The 22,330-nt window shown below is 41.7% G+C and overlaps 1 protein-coding gene across 6 annotated transcripts in view; it reads left to right on the forward strand.

The window, feature by feature from the left end:
• Positions 1-22,330, forward strand: part of LDAH (lipid droplet associated hydrolase) — a 173,454-nt gene that overhangs the window by 145,708 nt on the left and 5,416 nt on the right. For all 6 annotated transcript variants that reach the window (XM_074947530.1, XM_074947529.1, XM_074947526.1 and 3 more), the window contains one exon: positions 11,923-12,005. In XM_074947530.1, coding sequence (XP_074803631.1) covers positions 11,923-12,005 — 83 coding nt within the window. The remainder of the gene's footprint in view (positions 1-11,922; positions 12,006-22,330) is intronic.

The raw sequence follows: 22,330 nt of genomic DNA on the forward strand, positions 1-22,330 counted from the left end.
GCCTCTAGCAAAGACCAGGTGCATCTGAGGAAGCTGCAAGAAGGCCATGGAAGCAGGTGTGGGATAATCCTCCCCTCAGCATAGATCTCAAAGGGTTTGTCTACATAGCCCACAGTGGCGAGCCTTGGAGCCTGGGTCGGCAGACTCGGACTCACACCAAGGTGCTAAAAATAGCTGTGTAGATGTTTGGGCTGGAGCTGGGACTCTGAAGCCAGAGGTGGGCTTCGGACCCTGGGTGGCCCGAGCTGTAGCGTCTACACAGCTGTCTTCAGCGCTTCGCAAGCCCACATCTGTTGAGCCAGGCTCTGAGACGCTCCCTGTATAGACATACCCTAATAGTTAGAGACTGGCTTGTGCCCTGAAGCACCAGTTTTAATATCCCTTCCAAAATTGTTGTTGCCGTTAATTACGATATCACTGGATGTTCTTTGATATCCATAGAAACATCCAATCCTTTTTGAAGCTTGTTAAATTCTTGGCCTCAACAACTTCCTGTGGCAACGAGTTCTACAGTTTAATCACACATTGTGTGAAAAATATTTCCTTTGATTGGTTTTGAATTTTCCACCGTTTAATGTCATTGAACATCCCCTTGTTTTGTGTTGGAAATGGGTTGGCAGATGATCACTAGAGTGTACTGAAGGAAGCTCTGCTAAGGCCTGGTGGTATTTCAGATCGTTATCCAGAAGTAGAGATGATACTGAAAGGGAAGGCACTGCAAATGCCAGTGAGGACAGTGACGTAATAGAAAAGGCTGGAAATGCAGGCAGCAAACAATGAAATACGATTCAGCCTGGAAAAATGCAGGCTAATAAAGTACATCTGTGAAAGAGGAAAAAAAAGCCTAAACACACATACTTAGTGGAAGGAGGCGGGTATCTGGAAAGCAGGAGTACCAGAAGTGACTGGGAGTGATAGTGGGCAGCAATCTGACAGGAGGTTGCCATGTGATACTGTGTCAAAATACCCAATGCAAAGACACCATAACATGGAGCAGACGAAAGACTGGAGAGTATAGCACAGGGAGCAAGAGCTCTGTGTGCCAATTTCCATGGGTTGGATTGTGTCTGGCTTGGGCAGGTGTGTAAATGAGAAGGGTCGGGGATGAAGTGGCGCAAGAAGCCTTCCCTCACCTCTGCTCCTCTGCACACGTAGTGTGTCTGAACCTGTCTGGCGAGCAGTGGCACTAGCCTCCCAGCAAGGAGCATGGTAGGGAGAGGGTGGTGGCCCCTTGTCTTGTGGATCTGGCCCTTGTGCGGGTGGTAGAACCGCTGCTGTGGGGGGAGTGCTGCCACACGCACCCTGAGGAGGAAGTTTGTCTGAGTCCGACAACATTTTCCCTGATGCTCCTTCTTGTACTCCCTTACCTGGCTCCTGCCAAATGCAGCCGGGAGCTCACACACACAATTGGATCCAAAGATTGCATGTGCCCCATTAAAAACAAAAAAAACTTTCAGGCATAGTGTGGGCTGTCCCCTCACTCTTGCTATTGGTTAGTTCAAGCAGAAGATCAAACTAAGGAACTTCCAACAGGAGTGGCTGAGCAGATAAGGCCTTTCCTCAAGCCTTCTTTCTGAGACACCTCCAGATTTGTGAGCAGCGTTTGCTTCCCAGGCACCAGTAAATTGCCTATCAAAGTTGCTTTATTCTCCCTCATTACTGACCTATAACATAACTTTGAGACACCTTTAATGAGCAGAATTTATAGGCTCAGTCAGTCCTGTAGGCGGGAGGATAGTCTGAGCAGAGCCAACAAGCATGAGGGGAATTAAGTGCTCTCTAGAGCGTGGGTAGCTCTGTGTATTCCCACATTTGCTGTAGCCTGAAGAACAAATGGCCATGAAGAAGGCCAGGGCTGTCTTCATGGCCGCTCATTTTTTGTTGGAAAAGGAGTCTTCATATTTATTTCCTTAATTGCTTGGTCAACCAAGTGGAAAACAATTTTTTTTTGGATCTTCTCTATTGTTCCACTAGTGTGGCATTGCTTTGTATCTAGTTTTTATGTTATAGAAGATCCCAGATGCTTGGGAAACTAAGAGAACACGGTATTGTTTTTACATTACTTTGTTTACGTTGCTAAGTGTTTAGACAATGGGGACAAGAGCTAAAGCCATGGCATCTCAAAGTGCTATTGTTTTTTACCTAATTCAGGGCTCACGTCCATCTCAAAATGTAACCAAGTTTAAGTCTGAAGCGCTGCACTTTTGTATTCATAAATTGGTTTGACGTGGCTAGACCACATTTGTTTAGACTTGTTTTTTCTCAACAGACATGTTTCCAACTTGCCATGCATCACCACAAGTAACACAATGTGGCTCTTCAATTTCCAACTGGAGTTTGCAATTAACTATTCCTGCTAATACAATTTTCCTGTTGCAAATCAGCAACCTAGTGGTATTTACAGATTGCAACATTCAGTCATCAAGCAAAAAGCTAGGGGATTTCAAGAAAACATGCACATTCTGTTCAAACTATGGAAGTGAAGTCAAAGGAAATCACTAAATTGCTTAAAGAACAGGAGTATTTGTGGCACCTTAGAGACTAACAGATTTATTAGAGCATAAGCTTTCGTGGACTACAGCCCACTTCATCGGATGCATAGAATGGAACACATAGTAAGAAGATATATATATATATGTATATATGTACACATACAGAGAAGGTGGAAGTTACCATACAAACTGTAAGAGGCTAATTAATTAAAATGAGCTATTATCAGCAGGAGAAAAAAACTTTTGTAGTGATAATCAAGATGGTCCATTTAGACAGTTGACGAGAAGGTGTGAGGATACTTAACTTAGGGAAATAGATTCAATATGTGTAATGACCCAGCCACTCCCAGTCTCTGTTCAAACCCAAGTTAATGGTATCTAGTTTGCATATTAATTCAAGCTCAGCAGTTTCTCGCTGGAGTCTGTTTTTGAAGCTTTTCTATTGCAAAATTGCCACCCTTAAGTCTTTTACTGAGTGATTAGAGAGGGTGAAGTGTTCTCCGACCAGTTTTTGAATGTTATGATTCCTGATGTCAGATATGTCACATGTAAACTTAGCCGAGCTGAGTAGCATCATGTGTCCTGGCTGAAAACTAGTACAGGTTTTAAAGTTTTAGGGCCATATTTTCAGTGTAGCTCCATTGACTACTATAGAGCTGCACTACAGATATACCAGCAGAGGATCTGGCTCTTAAACCTGAGAAATAAATAAGGCTACTGGACTTCTCGTGCCATCAAAGCAGGGGAAATCTTTTATTTTGTACTTCACTTGCCTTACTGTATATTGGGATAAATGAGGGGAGTTTGAATTTCAGCTCAGTAGATACAGATATTCATCTGACAATTGGTTAATTGAATCAGCATTAAATAGCCCAAAAGACTGAAAAGCTTGATTGATTTCAGTCACTATGGTTGGTGAAAACTATTAATTTAGCCGATGGATATTAAGCCCTTGCTGTGACACTTTGGGTTAAAGAACTACCAATGATATAAAGCAGTCTTTTCTGGGTCCTTGATTTGAGTCTAATCAGTGTTCCTCTGTCACAAAACCACCGTGAATAAATCAGACACATTTTGGCACAGTTAGCTGTCTCTGCTTAGCAAAGGCCTGAGACTAAATTGACACTGATGCTTAATCACCTCTAATTCATGGAGAGAGAGTGATCCTTCCAGGTCAGGAGAAAGGTCATTGGCAGGATCATGTGGAGAAACTTGCACTGCAGTTAACTGCACTATACCTGACCTGTGAATAAACGAAGGACTTCCGTTTTCACTCCCGCCAGTGCCTTCACCTTTGCAGTATGATGTATATAAAGGATATACATATCAAACTTTTTTTTTTAGGAAAATAGACAGGATTTACCAGTTCAAAATGGCTTTACATTTTAAAAGTGAAATGTAATTTTTAATGATAACTTTATTATTAGCTTTGTGGGGGGGGGGTTAATTAAAACCTAAAGTTTTGGTTCTGAATATAAAGGGACACCAACAACTGTGGCCAAGTAATCAATTTAATAAAATATATTAAAAATTATTTCAGGTACTGCTACAGCTGTCTCTGATCACTCCTGCCAATTTCTGTGAGTTTATAACTACGTTGTCCTGTTTTTAAAAATGTTTTTCGCTCTGATTGCTATGTGAAAAACCCACATAATCAGAGGAAATTGACAGAGATTCTGATCCTGCAAAGACTGATATATTCTTAACTTTATACTCTGTGAGTTGTCTCATTGAAGCCGGACTACTTACAGTGTGTCAAGACAAACGTGTGCGCACATTTTTGTAGGATCATGGCCTAACCGATTATGCAGAGGAAACAATGAAGCTGGCTGTGCACAAATCACTGTCATGTACACAAAGTAAACAAACTGGACAAGTAGAAATATAGTTTGGGGGAGGGTGTTGGAGGGATTGCTAACTTTTTTCTTTTTTACTACTGTTGGATGTTACTTATAACAAGCGTAGGTAAAGCAAATGTCAGACATAAGTGTGTTTTTTAATTTTACAGTGCACCCCTCTTTAATGTCTGTAAAATACATAGGAGACCAAGGGCCTCAATTTCAAAAGAGCTTACCTCCCGTTTAGGCACCAAAATAAGTGGTCAGAGTTTCAAAAGAGCCTGATATGTTTCATGTTGATCTTGTTTTGAAAATCTGATCGTACCAGTGCCACAATGGGAGCTGCTGAGTACTTTGGTAAATCTGACTTTGTTTAGGTCCCTAAATCTCAGCCGAGGCCTTGTCCACATGAGAAAGTTGCGCCAGTTAAACTTAAATCTGTTTTTTAACCAGTTGAGTTACGCTGGTGAAACCCTTGTGTAGACACTTTTATTTCAGAGTAAAAGTGGCTTATTTCAGTTCAACTTACACCAATTTCTAATAGATTTAAGATAAACCAAACTAATCCTGAATTAAACCAAAATGAGGCCCTGATCTTGAAAACACACAAGTTCTTAACGTAACGACTGTGAGCAGTCCTAAGGCTTCTAATGATAGCAGAGTTCAGCACATGTATAAGGATATGCAGGAAGCAGGGCCTAACAGTATCCACACAGTCTATTTGCAGCAGTTTCACTAAATCCATTTAAAATTGCACTTTAAGTTAAACCAATACAACTTTTCCATGTAGATGAGCCCAGACTTTGGGTGCTGTTGAGCACTTGCAAATTTGGCCCTTAGACCTGCTATTGCAGGGCTTTTTAGTATTCAGGACAGCTGTTTACATTCAGTCCTCTTGTACTTGCTCTCTGTAACATGCAGTATGTGAGGCAGTAGTGGAAATTTTTAAAGGGACGTGGTCAAGTTCACAAACTTTATTACTGTTTTTTAAATTATCTTTTATAAATCCTAATTGATGGTAATCTGTGCTTATATAATGCTTTCCTTCCAACTGTTTCAAGGCTTTTTACAAACATTCACTAATTAATTCTCACATCACCCCCGTCAGGCAACCCTGTATTATTATCAGGTTTTTACAAATATGGGAACTGCGGCACAAGGATTTTGTGACCGCTCCGAGGCCACAGAGCAATTCTGTGGCCGAGATGGGGAGATAATCCAGACCTCTTGATTCCTCATCCAACTCTTTATCTAAAAGATAATTATTCCTTCACATTACTAAAAGATGTAAGGGTTTTTTTTAAAAAATGTTGTTTTTTAACTTTAGTTTGCCTTTAATAAACCAAATTTCCCTGAACTGAGACATGCAATTTATTTCTGAGTGGCACTGCTCGCTCAGGGTTTCAAACTGCAAGTTGGGTGTTAAGGTCACAACCCCGATGTAACTTGGACACAGTCCTAAATTAGCGGCATACTTCAGGTGATTACCCCAGGCTCCGATCCTGCAAAGACTTATGCACGTGCTTACCTTTGCACAGTGTGAGTAATCCCATTGATTTCTATGAAATTACTCACAGTGCATAAAGTTAAGCATGTGCATATGTCCACATGATATGGGCCCTGCTTTGAACAAGAGAGGTACACTACAAAGTGCTTGTTTACATCATACCAGAAGTCAAGACAAACAATAAGTATTGTTCCAGATTACAGGACTCTAATAATGATTCTAGGCAGTTTCATAGAAATTTTCAGACAGAATAAGTCATTTGGCTCTTGTCTCACACCGTCCTACCTGCAGAAATGGGTGACAATAAGCACCTAGCATATGACCTCAGTGGGGAGCCTCCCACTGACCAATTTGACAGAAGATTTCAGAAGCGTTTGTTAATTTTGTGTGCCTCAGATTCTGGGTGTCCAACTCGCAGCTAGATTTTCAGAAGAGCCAAGCACTCCGCTACCATAGACGTTGGTTAGAGCTGGATATTCTCAGAACCTGTTGAAAATCAGGCCTAAAGTCGGGCACAAAATTTAGTGGATACTTCTGAATAATTTTCTTTGACAATAAAGCTCAGTGTTCTCCTAGTAAGGAAACAGGACATGTCAAGGTTAGCAGAGTACAGAACTAGGAAGCGGCCTGAACTTTATGATTTTGGTTTTGAAAAAATTAATCACTGTGAAGGAGCCCAATTTGTTGTATTGTAACAGCAAAGGGGAGAGAATGCCACTGATCCTGCCATAAAACAGTATGTCTGTACACCCAATGTTATGCATTCACCTGCCACTTCACAATATAAATATCTAATAAATAAACAGAGTGCAGTATTGACTGTACATTGTTTTAAAATGTTGGGATTTTCCATTTGATTTAACCAGTTAATGGAAGTATGATCTAGCTCACAACATTCTTTAAGGCTTCGATGCTTCCCTTTGTATGAGCACATCTTAATTTTATGTCCACGTGTGGACAAGTTCACTTCAATGGGACTGCTTGCATGCATAAGTCTTTGCAGGATCAGGCCTTAGACTGTTGCAGGGTAGTAAGCTGTTATGAAAGATGTCCATGTCTGTTGTACATCTGCGCTGTGCATGTATTTTATTGCTGCAGTATTTATTTATACCTGCACTACTGCATTTAAACTACAAAATAGAATATTAATTATAAAAATATTAAAAAAACCTTTGTATTCTGTTGTTGTTTTGGTCACCGGAGAAATAGCAGTAGGAAGGTGTTATCAGTTTTTACTATCACAAGAAATTAAGGGGCGGATTTTCACAAGTGCTGAGCACCTACAGTTCCTATTGAAATTAGTGGGCGCTGTGGCTATTCAGTATCTTTGAAAGTCCAAGCTGCAGGCATTTTTACTTGGTTGGCCCCTTGTAGAGAGGGGTGGGTTGGGATGGGGTGTGGGGGGGTGTTTTTAAATAAAAGATGAATATTCGTCATTCACCCACTACATGGATGTTTTCTGTACCCTTTCCTTTTCGGTTGAGCATTTGAGTTATTTTCAGGTTCGATTTTTACAAAAAAATCTGGAGAAGTTGCTTTTTAAAATATCACCACTGGCCCTGATAAAATAATAATTAGGAAGAGGAGTAAATTTCACGATGTACTCCAAAAGCATTGTATTTAGGAAAGGCCAGATTAGATCAGACCTGAGGCCCATCTTGTCCACCCTTCTGTCTCTAACATTGGCCAGTGCCAGATGTTTCAGATTAAGGTGTAAGAACCCCTCAGTATACAGATGTGGGGTGATCTGCCCTCTATATTAGGTCTCTTCCAGATCTCTAATAGTTAGAGACCGGGATAAGCCCTTAAGCATGAGGTTTAACATCCCTTGCACCAAAAAAATGGTTATATGTTTTCCATATAAATGTCCAATCCCATTTTGAATCTTGTTAAGTTCTTCGCCTCAAAAACTTCCTGTAGCACTGAGTTCTAAGGTTTAATCACACTGTGTGTGGAAAAAGTGTGGTTTTTTTAAATTTTTCACCTTTTAATTACACTGACTGCCCTCTTGTTCTTATGTTATGAGACAGCGAAAACAGAAGTTCCCAGTCTCTCTTCTCTATACCATATTTCATAGATTTGTATCATATCCTCTCTCTTTTATCGCCTTATTTAAGTGAATAATCCCAATCTTCTCAGTCTCTCTTTGTGTGATTTTATTTTTATGTCTTAGATTATTCTCACCACCTTTCTCTGAATCCACCTAGTTCTGCAATACCCTATAGCAGATGGGGTGACCAGTGCTGCACACAGTATTCCAGATGAGGCTGCACCATTGATTTATATAAAAACATTTCAGTAGTCTCTGTATTATTCACCATCCCATTCCTTAGGCAACCTAACATCGTTTGCTTTTTTAACTGCAGCTGTACACTGAGCAGAGGTTTTCATTGAACTGTCTACAGTGACATCCAGGCCTTCTTTGAGCTGATACTGTTCAGTTAGAACCCTGTAAGGTGTCCAAATAGGTAAACATTTTCCTCCCCACATGGATTACTGTATTTATTGACACTGAATTTCATTTGCCATTGTGTTGCCCTTTCACCTAACTTGTTTAGGTTTTGTCTGATCCAGACTAACCTAAATAACTTTGTGTCATCTGCAAACATTGCTACTTCTCACTACTCAGTCTCCTTTCCAGGTCATTAATAAATTTATAAACAACACAGGACCTAGTATGGAACCATGAGGCAACTGCTGTTAACCTTTTGCCATTTAATCTTACCCTTTGTTTTCTGTCTCGTCGCCAGTTTTTGATCCAGGCAACACTTTGCCTCTCATGTTGTTACTACTTATCTTCTTTATTAGCCTTTTCTGTGGAACTTTGTCAAAGGCCTTTTGGAAGTCTAAATAAATTATGTCAGCTGGTTCTCCTTTATCCACTACTTCATTGACACATTCAAGAATTATAAGAGATTAGTAAAACATGATTTTCCTTTTCAGACTCCATGTTAGTTAGACACCTTCCAGGTGTTTTGTTATTCAGTTTTCAGTTGTCATGTCAATCAATTTACCATGCAGATGCAAGACTTACCAGTCGATAATTCACTGGTTTACCCCAGGGTCTTTTTAAAATATAGATACAACACTTGCTAGTCTCTGAATCTCTGGAACAGTGGCTATGTTTAATGAGCTTGCAATTTTTTTGTAGCAGTTCAGCCACTTCTTTTTTAAGCTCCTTCAGAACTCTTGGGTACACCACCTGGGCCTGGTGACATGCTTTCTAAATGTTCAGTTTGCTCCAGCAGTAATTTTTCTGGCACCTCAGACTCTGAGCGCATCTCATCCATATTACCAGAAAAGAACAGGTCCGAAGTAAGAATCTCCCCAACATTCTAATTGACAAAGACCAGGCAAAGAAATCGTTTGGCTTCTCAGCAATGTCCTTATCTTCCTTCTTTGTTCCCGTTAGTCCTGATGCTCCCGCAGGCTTCCCAAGTCTATTGCAGGCTTCATTCCTCTGATATACTTAAAGAATCTCTTGTTCTTTGTTTTTACATCTTGAGCTAATTATGTTGTGGTCACTGTTACTTAGTGGCACAGCCATTTTCACTTCTTGATTAGCTCCTATGTGTTTCCTAAGACATCAAGAATAACCTCTCCTTTTGTGTGCTCTAGAACTGGCTATTCCAAGCAGTCACTGAAAGTGTCTAGTGTTAAAGTGGCAAGAAATTGTTTCTCTAAACTTTGTCCTGTTATGCTGTTTAACCCGTTTATGCAGATAGTTGACTTCCACCTTCATTATCATTTTGCTAGATTTTGCTGCCTCTTAGTAATCCTTCACCACCGTGCACTCAGTTTCTTTTTCTTTATCCAGAGGCTGGTAGTGTAGCCCTAGTGCTATATAGACATTCTCACAGCTCGGGGTTTGTACCCATATCAATTCTACTACATTTCCTAGTTTTCAGTGCACTTTAAAGCCAGTGTTTTCAAAAATGGCTTCTGATCTGAGGTGCCTTCAGCCTGATTTTCAGAGGTGCTGAGCAGCCACCACTCCACTGGGAGCCAACCGAATCTGCAGGTGCTCAGCACTTCTGAAAGTCGTGCTCAATGTGTCTAAACACATCCTGGTTTTCCCAGATACGACCTCTTTTTTTGGTCCTCTGTCCGGGGGGACTTTTCAAATAAGAGGCAGTGTCTGGAATTTTTGCAAGCAGATGTTGCAGCTCAGAAAGAGCTGTCTCCATGTTCCAACTGGTCCCTTTCCTGCAGTTGTAGATGATTGGTTCCTTCCTTGCAGCCACAGCTGCCAGATCCTGCCCACTCAGGCCCTGTCCCCCAGCCCTGGGGAGAGGGAGAGGCAGGGAGGTGCTGACTGACGGCTGACACTGCGCCCCGGGCCTGCGCCAGCCTCCTTACCACTGTGACAGGGAGTGACACTTCCCCCCACTTCAAGAGTGAGGCCTCAGATACCCGCTTCAGTACCACCATGATACTCTTCCCAGTACTCTCTCACCTCTGAAATATCCCTCCCAGTACACGCATCCCTCCAGCACCCCTCAAACCCACTCCCAGTACACACACCCCTCCAGCACCCCCAAATATCCCTCCCAGTACATACACACATCCCTCCAGCTCCCCCACCTGCACCCCCTGCCCCAGCAGTGTCCTCTTTTTGGGAACCTGAAATATGGTAACCCTAAAGGTGTCTCATTTTGTGCACCCAAAATCATCAGTAGCACATGAAAATTGCAGCCCATGGCTAGGATTTTTGCAGGAGCCTAAGGGAGTTTGGTTCCTAACTCCCACTGAATTTCAGTGGGAATTGGGCAGCCCCTGACTCTTTTCTTTTTTGTTGTGCAAGTGGTTGCTTCTGTGCTCCCTGAAGAGGAAAAACACACTTTGTAGGCAAGAACCGCAACAGCAACCCAGTATGTCTCAACAAAACCCATCAGTGAGCAATCTGTCACCTCCTAAAGCAGAGATGGGAGAGAGGATTGGCTAAGGTGGGAAGAGGGGAGACAGGAGACTCTAAATAGGCTGCAGGCAGAAGACGTTTTAGATGTCTGTCCTTGCTCTAACTCAGTTTTGCTCTCGCTGTTGGGCTGAGCTGAGAACAGGAAATTGCGTGCGGTATCCCTAGCAAGATTGTCAAGTTCCACATTGGTGGTCAGTAATTTTTTAAAGTATATAGCCCCATTCATCCCAGTCCCAACAGGCGGCTTCTGGTGCTCTTGCAAATTCATGGCAAAACTCCCATGGACTTCAACTGGAGCCAGATCAGACTATACACAAAGCGCTGCTAGCAACCAACCAGCCAGGGGGTGGCAGCCAAGAAGACATGGTTGGGAGGAGGGGCCATGGCCAGGTACGCCATGCTAAATCCACAGAGGGCTTCATGGGGTCTTTTATGTCCATACTGAGCAGACAGGACCCTGTTTTTAGGAAGTCTCTCCTGAAAAACTAGCAGCCAGCACAGTATTAGCCATCATGGATATCTGACCATTCCCTCCTCTGGTGAGGATTGCTTCTGACAGCCAGGCAGCTCCATTTAGAGTCTGTGTTTGTGCAGTACCTAGCACAAAGGGGTGATTGGAACCTCTAGGCACTACCACAATCCATAGAATAAGAATAATTAATAATTAATTAACATTAACTCAGAATTACCTAATCTACAGGAGTATTGAGAAAATAAATTACTCTGTATATTTGCAAAGTGCTTTGAAAAAGAAAAAATGCTCTTTGAGTGCTGAGAATTCCATCCATTACTTCTGATTATTCCGAAGAGCATACTAAAGATCACACCAAGTAATATAAGAATAATTAATTAATACATTGCACTTTTTTCTTCACTAATACTTTGGGTCAGGTAGCCCTCTCAGAAAGTCGGTAGCAAAGTGGCTGCGTCGTCTGAATAGTGATAAGTGAATTTCACTGAAAATTATCTGATATGTTGCATGATATTTTACGGCCCAAGGCCCAGTCCTGCGAACACTTTCTATCAGCTGTGTTGCTTTCCGTGGTATTGTGCAGGATAATAAGTGCACAGCCGGTAGTATTTGTTTGCAGGATTGTACCCATAGCTTGCTGTAAGTGTAAGAGATTTGCTTTCTAATGCCATTATTGTGCATTTCTTTTTCTTCAGCGAATGTCCTATATATGGCAAGCCAAGAAATGATGAAGGTTGTGGAGAGAGACAGTACAACTATAAAACAAAATTTAAAGAAGGTAACCATTTAATCTTCAGAGTTTTGTGAGATGCCTAATCACTTGGGGACAACTTCTGCATTCAGTTACACCAATGTAAATCCAGAGGAATTCCACTGGGTCTGATTTTGATTTCAGGCCACTTTTACACCAGTGTAACTCCATTGACTTCAGAGGGGTTATTTCTGATGTACACCAATGTAAAAGAAGACTCGGACCTGTTGACTCTAATTAGTCTGGCTTTACCCCACTGTATCTGAGAGCAGAATCTGGCCCGTGATATTTTCTACGTAAGATCAACTATTATTATTAGACTAGTAGCTGAAAACCCATGCTATTGCATAGGTGTAATGCGTAAAGTTGTGGGTAAAAAAGCTGAAAATGTCTGAGAACTTAAAAATTGGACAGTAACAAACCACAAATCCCAGTGATGATTGAACCTGGTGATATGCTAAACAAAAAGAGCTCTCAAACATACTTGTAGCTGTATTTGTCACTTCACAGTAACTCAAGAGACATTCTAGGCTTCAGAGTGATGTTTGGGGTTGTTGCATCAGTGGTTGTGTTGATTTGTATGTCAGTTGCATTGTGCTGGGAGAATTGTGTAGATTTGTGTGGGTGACAAAGCGAGGGGTGTGTGGTGAGGAGCTACCTATTTGGGTTATTGTGTATACTGGTTGTGGTGGTGTTTGTGGGTATAGGTGGTTGTGCTGATTTGTGTCTGAGGGATTGTGCTGGAGGATTTATGTTGATTTGTGTGGGTTGCAGTTTGGTGCATGGGTGTGGGCAGTTAGGCCAAGTAATCCACCATCTGAGCAGTCTCCCTCACAGAACCAATGAATTTTTTCCATGCAAATAAGCTGCAGAGTAAGTGTGATGATTGGTTGAGTTACCTCTGACATCACAATGGTCTTGAACTCTTGGCATGGCATATATACATGCCCTGCTGTCCCTCAGGCAGTGGTGCTGGAACAGTTTTTATAGTGGGGGTGCCGAAGGCAGAAACCAAATCTATGTGGGTTGTTATTACTACTTCAAGCCAGGGGGTGCGGCAGCCCCCTAGTTCCAGCACCTCTGCCCTTAGGTGTAATTTGTAAAATCAAAATGGCAGAGAACTTAAAAATTGGATAGTGACAGACTGCAAAATCCAATGATGATTGAACCTGGTGATATTCGGAATAAAAAGAGCTCTCAGCCTTGTTTGTAGCTGTTTCCAGTGCTTCATGCTGACTCCACAGACTCAGTAGGTTTCAGAGTGCCAATCCTGGAAACTTATTGTACAGAATCAGATTCTGTGGGCTTGATTTTCCACTGCACCTGAAACAGCCCAGGCACAGTGCAGAGGGGTCAGGGAGACAATAGTGACTCCCTGATCTTCAGCTGTTTGTCTCTGGTATAAGTTAAGGCCAGAGAGGGGCAACTTTGACTTACTCTACTGAGGGGACCTTACACCAATGGGAAATCAGGAATAGCAAAGACTCGCTCAGCCACGCCTCCTCCCTTCCCCATGCTTTTCACACTCTCCCTCCCTGCACCTGCAAGAGTGGTTTCCAGCACTTGACAGTGGCAGAGATTGCCTCTCCACAGGATGGGATTCTCCAGTGTAAATCTCCAGCTACTGTAGCTCACCCTGTGCCATTCAATGTAAGTGGGGCAAGGTGAACTTGACAGATCATAGAATCCAACCATGTGTATTTTCTGTCAGTTGGTTAAGGTTAGATTTTGATTTTATGTGTCACTTTTCTGCTGCGCGCTTCTAAATGCATTTTAATATTTTGAGCACTGGAAATAAAATACTGCTAGTTGGGCTAGGTAACCAAAAATCTCCACGTACAGTCAACAGTGCCGTTATCAATGTTGTCTGTCATTCCTTTCAACACAATTATTCCCTTCAGATGCCCAGACAGTTTTGGCCTGGATGCAGATAGAAAAAGTACAAGATGCAATCTCAACCAATCCTGCAAAAGGGTATGCTCCAGTTCTGATGTTCCAAAAAATTGCCATGACACTCTCATCATGGAGCACTGGGCTTGTATGATTTGATTTTATTTAACTCTGCCTCTGTGGGGAAGGACAATTGTCCTGTTTCCCTTGGAGAGATTCTTAAAGAAGAAACCAAAGGCCTGATCCTTGCAGGTAGTCTCATTGACTTGACTTAAAGAGAACTAATCGTGCGCTTGATCCAAAGGTCATTAAAGCCATTGGAGACTCCCACTCATTTCAGTGTGCTTTGGATCACACCCCATGTAAGTAAAGCTTTGCAGATTACAAGGGGACTGCTCACAGTAATAAAGTTAAGCAATGATTTGCAAGATCGGACCTTAGGCACTTTTGAAAATTTTAGCTTAATCACATGCTTAACTTTAAGCACATGAGTAGACCCACAGACTTCAATGAGACTATCAATGTGCATTACGTGCTTTGCTGGGTCAGAGCCACAGTGCTCATAGCTAGGGCCCTACCAAATTCACTGTCCATTTTGGTCAATTCACAGTCCTAGGATTTTAAAATTCATAAATTTCATGATTTCAGCTATTTAAATCTGAAATTTGACTGTGTTGTAATTGTAGGGGTAAAAAGGGGTCACAAGGCTATTGTGGGGGGGTTGCGGTACTGCTACCCTTACTTCCGCACTGCTGCTGGCAGCGGCACTGTCTTCAGAGCCGGGCAGCTGGAGAGCAGCGGCTGTTGGCCGGGAGCCCAGCTCTGAAGGCAGAGCGGCCGCCAGCAGCAGAGCAGAAGTAAGAATTGCAGGGTATGGTATTGCCTGCAGAGCTGGGCCCTCAATCAGCAGCCACCGCTCTCCAGCCACCCAACTCTGAAGGCAGTGCAGAAGTAAAGGTGGCAATACAGTGACCCCCTAAAATAACATTGCAACCCCCCCTTGCAACTCCCTTTTGGGTCAGGACCCCCAATTTGAGAAATGCTGGTCTCCCCCATGAAATCTTTATAGTATAAGGTAAAAGCACACAAAAGACCCGATTTCACAGGGGCAGACCAGATTTCACGGTCCGTGATGCGTTTTCATGGCCGTGAATTTGGTAGGGCCCTACTTATAGCTATGTAGTTCCATTGAATTCAGTGGGACTGCTCACATGCTTCAGGTTACACACATGCTTCTTTCCCTTGCGGCATCAGAACCTGTGATAACAGTTTGCAGGTGCCTTTGTCTGCTTTAGTAAGTGTTTTCTTGACACTGTCAATCTATGCAATGCCTTGGCATGCAGGAACCTTTGAAACCCTGTATTAACTTTGTTTTATTGATTCCACTGTGTCGTCACACTTCTAAAATGACAAATGTACCCAAGAAAGTGAAACACTGAGGCGAGGTTATAGGCAGCTGGCAAGCCGAAGAAGAAGCAGAAACAAATGTGAGGTTAAATGCCTTTCTTTTTTTATTCTTCCTTCTAGTAATTTCTGGGAATGTGAGAATTAGGGGAAAAATCTGAGTTGGCCTTAAGTTGAATTGGAAGTATATTGACAGTAAAAATGGGTTTAATTTATAAAGGTTGGAAGTTTATAAAAATAGGAACTATAGTCCAAGTTGCTATAGAGTTGGCAAGTTGTCGCTTCAAAAAATTTATACTGTTTAGTAGTCAGTGTGATCATAAGTTAAAAGCCAACCTTAACACCTGACTGTGCCAGCTGCTGTGAAATAGAAAAGTTATTTCTGGATCATATTTTCATGTTGTGTTCTGAAGGAGAGGGAAGAAGAGACACTAAATTATTCCAGTCTCTCTCCATCCAGATTTAAGTGTAATGCTTAGTAGTTGGGGAGCAATAGAAAATATGTTTCTCTTCAGACCTAAGGTTCCCAGTCTAACAATGCTAGTTGATCAGATGTGTGTTTTGTGGGGGTTAGAACATTATTTCGGTCATTAGTTGAGGCATTTCACTTGCAGACTTCTAAAGAGGGAAAATATGCACATTCAATGGCAGTGGCAATGGAATTGTGTGCAGAAAATGGAGAGTTCCTTTTTCCCATATAATTATGGTGGATTTTTTAAAATTGGGGCATGAACATTGTTAATGAAAACCAAGCAGTGAGTGAATGTCCAATAGGCTCGGTATTGCAGCACCATCAAGAGTTATGTTAAATTAGAAAATCCAGACAAATAAGGTAGGGTTTAGTGATGCAAGACTAACTTAGCTATGGGGGTTAATTATTGTTAGCTGATTATTCTTGAGCCAGCTGAACTGAGTTCCTTCACTGTAATAACACCTACTCCCTTTCCTAACAGAAACTGGAAGCACAGATACTGTACTAGAGGAAGTTTATTGTGATTTTTACAAAAAAGGAAGTGTGCTGTAATTCAGTATTGGTAAAAGACAAATCAACACTGAACATCACAATCTTTGCAAGTGTAAGGAAAAGTCAAAAGAAAGGGTAAATGGCTGTAGCAGATTTTCCACAAGGTAGATGTGATAAGCAGTAACATTACTGCATAATGTCCCCAAATTATGTTTAACTCCTTTAAGTATATTCCTGGGCTTTTTTTAAGGCCTGATCTTGTAAGTCTTACTTGTGATGTATCTTTATTCACAGGAGCAGTCCTGTGACCATCAATGGGAATGCACTCTTAAAAAAGGACTAATATCTCTGCTTCTAGGGCTTCCAAGAGGATGCATTTAGTAAATACTTGCACTCTGGTTTTATAGAAATTCTCCCAATTTTTGTCCCATTTCATCACACCCCATGTGCAGTGGTTCATGGCTGTTTTTTCCTGTTGGACCTGATCCAGAGCCCACCTCCGCCCCTAGGCTTCAGATCCTGAGCTCCAGCCCAAGCCTGAACATCTACAGAGCTATTTTTAGCACCATAGTATGTAGACCCGGGCTCTGAGACTAGCTGCCACAGGATCCTGCTTGCTGTGTAGATGTACCCATAGTCATAGATGAAGAAAAATAGAGCCCAGTGTTAGGAGCTGAGAACTAGGTCGGTTTCAGCTTTGCTCTACCTGGCCTGGCCTTTTTCACTGTGGGTCACAATGGTCTAGATGCTGCTGCCCTTGCTCATTTTTCCCCTTCAGTTGTCACGTTGAAGTCAATGGAACTGCTCACCAAGGACCAGACTTTGATAGCCTTACTCAAGTTGAGTAGCACCCTACTCCATGGCAATCCCAATGACCTAGGGGAGGTGAGGTCCTGTTGAATGTGAATAAGGGTGTCAGAATCTGGTCTGGAGTGAGCAAGGGCGGCAGAATCTGATCATATATTTCTAAAACTTCAACAGTGGTTTTCAAACCCTTGGTTTTATATTTTGATGTTTAGCCAGACTTTCCGTATGAGATTGCACGTTACTGACACGGCTAAATATATATTGCAAAGCACTTTATTTAAGATTTTAAAAATAATCTGTATTATGTAAAGGGCTGTTATTTATGAACAAATCCTATACATCCTTTATTAAAAGCATATTTTTTACCCCATAGTCTTTGAGTCTCAGGCACTGTAAGTAAATAGTTCTCTGTGTAATCTTTGGTCCACATGCATAGCTGCCTTTAGCATTATTAACAGATATTTTTGCATGAGGTTGCACTGAAGCAAAGAGAAAGTGAACAAACTTCCCTGTTGTCCAGACATATACTTTCCATAAACCCTGGTGGGGATTAGGCATGAATGCCAAGGAGTCTACTGTATGCAGTGTATTCCGTAGCATGAAACATATCGCAGAATGCAGAGGAAACACACGGCCTACAGAATCATGTAGCCACGTGTACAGAACCCACTTTTCAGAACTCAGCACCTTCCTCACATTGAAAGCTGGGTTTCAGTTACCTTTCAGCTCTCAGTTTTTACAGAGAAGCTGATTTTATTTACTTAGGTTTCACAAACCCTAGCGCTTTCCTTAATGTTGGTTTTTTTTTAAACCCACACAAATAATTAAGATCTTAATTGACCTGTCCCCTTACAACATTACCGCAAGCCAGACAAGTAACTATTAAAAATAATGTCCTGCTCTGCAGATCGACAACCCGCCCATTTGCAAAGTCCCAGCAAACAAACAAAAATTGCTTTACAGTGTGCCTGGAAAGTGAACAAATCTGGGGTCTGGCAAAGCTAGCTAGGGAGCAAGGTCCAAAGGCTTTGCCATCACACCCGTTGATCTCGACTGCAGCAATACCGCAGGGGGAGAGAGGCGATGTCTCAAAGAACTAGGTCCCAAAACGTTTCGAGTATTATACGTTAAAGCCAACACTTTGAATTCCACCCAGAAACGGATTGGTGAAGCCAAGGCACTGCTGAGGCAAATCCAAAACTGGAAAAGAGCATCCCAGACCAATCCATTTCTGTCTCATTTACATTATGCTCTTGGCAGGAGGAGGGGGCACTTCCACAAATCAGTTTTTACACATCTTGAGGGAGACAAAAATTAATCCTGGCCTGAAGTCTTTTAAACCAAGTTCCACCCAAGAGCAAATTAGACTATTGACTAGTTACTGTGGAGCGACCCTTCAGGGAGGAACGCTGCTGCCTTATCCAGTGAATTCATGCGGGCGTAATAATAGAGTTAGCATTTCTGACATCAGGATTTTTCAGTGAGGATACTGATACTAGCTTGATTGCAGTGGCACATGTGCCACCAGTTTATATCAACTCAGGCCCAGTCCTTTGTTCTGTGCCATCGGTTGGAGTAGTGCTTGCCCAAGGAGCAGGGGTCTAAAGTTGTACACTGTGTTGTGTACCAAATTCCAAAAAGATAAAGGAAATTGTGTTTAACCCAATGGATATTTTTAACTATTTTTGTTTGTTTGTTTGTTTTCAGTCAGTATTGACCTATGAGAGCCATAAGGAAATTCCACCCTCAATCATTTATATTTTTTTTGAACTGTCATACATACTAAAATAAATGCCAATAGAGTCGACTGCAGGAAATCTTTACTGTTTTCTTAGAAACTCTTTAAAATGTAAACATCCTGTTGATCTCAATCTCAGATTCTCCTCGTGTTTACACAGCAGCTGCTATCATTGTGCCGGGTCTGGCAGAGGAGCTGATAATACTGTATGCAGACAACATTTAAGGAGTTAAAGTTAAAAATACTTATAATAACTTCAGAGTAAAACAGCTTACAAGAACATTGTAGTTACTACTATATGAAACTCAAAAAATTCAGCATTAAGATTAAACTTAACCCCCAAAACTTAAAAATATTGAAATACACAGTTAAAACCTTAAGTCTGTCCGTGTAGAGAAATTCTGAGAAAAAACAGACCGCTTTGTTCATTCACAGGCAACAGGTGCCTCTCATGAGGGATCACATAAGCTAAAATGCCTTACCCACAAGATTACCAACTCTCACAAAGTATGTTTCTAGCTCTCATGGTGTCAGCTACAAAATGTGAATCCTACATGTTCCAAGACCAGAAGGAAAATAATAAGAATCCCAAATGTATTGTTTTTTCCCCTTAAATCTCATGATTTTTTTAAGCCAGTCTTGTGACTATTGGGGCCTGACTCATGTTTTTTGAATGCTTGGGTTGGCAATAGTGTACTCATAATGGTATAGTGATTGTACTGACTCAGGTCAACTCTACAGCCACACATGGGCCAGAGGAAAAGATGTATTTTACAGATTCCCAATTACACAAATAGCATACTGAAGGCCAACGTTCCCCACTCTTGATGAAGAAGAGTCCATGTGCCTCCAGCTACTTATGTTTCATTAATTACAGAGCTACTTAATGTAAATGCAGTAAAATCTGTCTTAGCGACCACTTCTGAAAGGAGACCACCTGTCATGAGTGACTATTTGCAGAGGCCATGGAACATTTTCCCCCTATAATTTAACTGTGAAGAATCTGTGAAGAGTAACAACCTGTCATCTGTGACGAGTGAGCACATTTCCTTACTCCCTTCCATAAAAACACACCTGTAGGAGGAACCAATCTTCCTTACTTCTGTGTCTGCTGCTGGCGGCGGCGTTGTCTTCAGAGCTAGGTGCTTGGCTAGCAGCTGCTGCTCTCTGGCCACCCAGCTTTGAAGGCAGAACAGAGAGCAGCAGTTTCTGGCTGGGTGCCCAGCTCTGAAGGCAGTACCACTGCCATGGTATTGCCACCCTTCTTTGCTGCCGCTGGCACTGGTGCGGCCTTCAGAGCTGGGCACCTGGCCAGCAGCCCCTGCTCTGCAGCCGCCCAGCTCTGAAGGCAGCACAGAAGGGTGGCGATACCACAAACCCCCTACAATAGCCTTACAACCCCCTTTTGGGTCTGGACCCCCAATCTGAGAAATGCTGTGTACTTTTGTGTACTCTGCCGTACTACTGTATTAATAAACCCACCAAGAGATTTCAAATACAGTACAGTACTGTATTGTATACTATATGTAATGTTCATTCAGAAGGCGATTCAAATTAAACATGAAACATGGGTAACAATAGTAGCCTTTTTCTACATCGTAAAAGTGCCCATTTTACAGCAAACCTTTGAAGAGAGACCACCTCTTACAAGTCACCACTTTTGCTAACTCCCATGAAGTGTCGCTCTTGGCAGGTTTTACTGTATGCAGCCTGGAGGTAAAGAAAGTCTTTTCCATAAAGTGCTAGCTGCAGTGGAGAATGGTCATTCTCAAACAGTCACCATATTGTGTGGAGGGACAGAGTAGCAGCAGGCCCGATAAGCAAAAGAATTGGGGAAAGGAGTAAAAGGCCACAAAGTGGGCCAGAGCCAGGCGATTGATCTTAAAAGGAGGGCAAGTGTGAATTGCGGAGAAAACTATTGTTGTTGAAATAAGGTCTGAATGAGTTGGGATTAATGGCAAAGTTCATCTACAGTTTTCTTGGCCATGTAGTGTGTAGGTGAAGAGTTCCACTGTTTTACCCTTTACGGAGAGAATTTCAAAGCTATAAATGACAGTTAGATACCGACCCCCCATTGACTTTCGTTGGTGCCTTAATTCCATGTATGCCTTTGAAAATCTCGCCCCCTAATTGTGACCCACATTTTAGATTGTATGGCACAATCCATTCAACACCTGGATTCAGGTAACAGAACTGACTATCAGAAAACAAAGTTGGATTCTAACAAAGTTCAGGAATTTCTAATTAGAATATATGTGAATATAAGTTTTATTTATATTAAAGTGGCATGGCTGCTATTATTAAGATTACATAACACTGCCCATTGCGAGACTTTGTGTTCAGTTGCTAAATTGTGTTTATGTTAAACACGTGCGTGTGCACCTAGATGTATAACTTGTATTAGTTATGTGTCCACTAAAGACATACAGTTCTGATACAGCCAGTATTCCACTGTATCCAAAAATTGAGTTGGTGAGCTTCAATGTCAGGAAAACAAATGAGACACAAACATGTAGCATTTTGTAAAATGTCATCCATAATGAAATTTTGGCCCCTTGCCCCCCTCTACTCCAGTATACGATGAGGTGCATTTATTTCTACTTCAAATTGTTGCAGAATGGTTTAAAATTAAAACAATTGAAGCTTTTTTGTGATTAAAAACAATCTTGTTTGTCTCCTGATTTGTTTGTGTTGCTCAGTTATGCGCTGAAGCTCAGAAATGAAATATGCAACAAATGTAATTAATGTAATTGGACCAAGCTGTACATGTGACCCATTGAGAAATCAGCATATTTTTCGTACTTGCATTCAGGCATTTTAGCACAAAGCATCATTTTTGGACCCATTCTTGCACATTTTCAAAATCTTACGACTTTGCCGTCTGTAACCCCTTCAAAAAGCTAGTTATGAAAATTTGAGACGTTACCAGAAGAGTTATGAAATGATTTCTAAGAAAGAGACATTTTCACTTTCCTGGTAGAGCGGAAGATGGTCCATTGGTTACGGCAATAACTTTGGACTTCGGAGCCCTGGCTTCAGATTCCTGCTCTGCCAGAGACATCCTATGTGACCTTGGACGACTCATTTACCGTCTCTTAGCCTAGGTTACCCATCGGTAAATGGGGATAATACCTCACAGGGGTGTTATGAAGATAAATACATTACAGATTTTGAGGTGCTCAGATACTATGATAATAGATATGGAATAAGTAGATAAAATAGACAGACAACATGTAGCATGTTTTGCACCAATTACAAGGTCTAGTTCCAACTGGATGATGATGATGAGGTAGTGTTTACCAGCAACACATAGTAGATAAAAGCAAAATCTCCTGTCATTTTAGGCAAAACCCTGGGCTGCAAGGCAGCTGGGATGAGCTGCCAAGCCAGTATATATGTACCACACAGAGATATGCCAGTACCTGTGCAGTACAGTGATTGACACCCTCTAAATACCTAAAGTAAATAGAATAGGATAGATTCTTTGATTTTTGGACCTCTATAAGCAGAAACTCCTAAGCTAGAAATGAATTAACTCCAGACAGACAA

The sequence above is a fragment of the Natator depressus genome, chromosome 3 (genome assembly GCF_965152275.1).
Source record: "Natator depressus isolate rNatDep1 chromosome 3, rNatDep2.hap1, whole genome shotgun sequence".
NCBI lineage: Eukaryota > Metazoa > Chordata > Testudines > Cheloniidae > Natator > Natator depressus.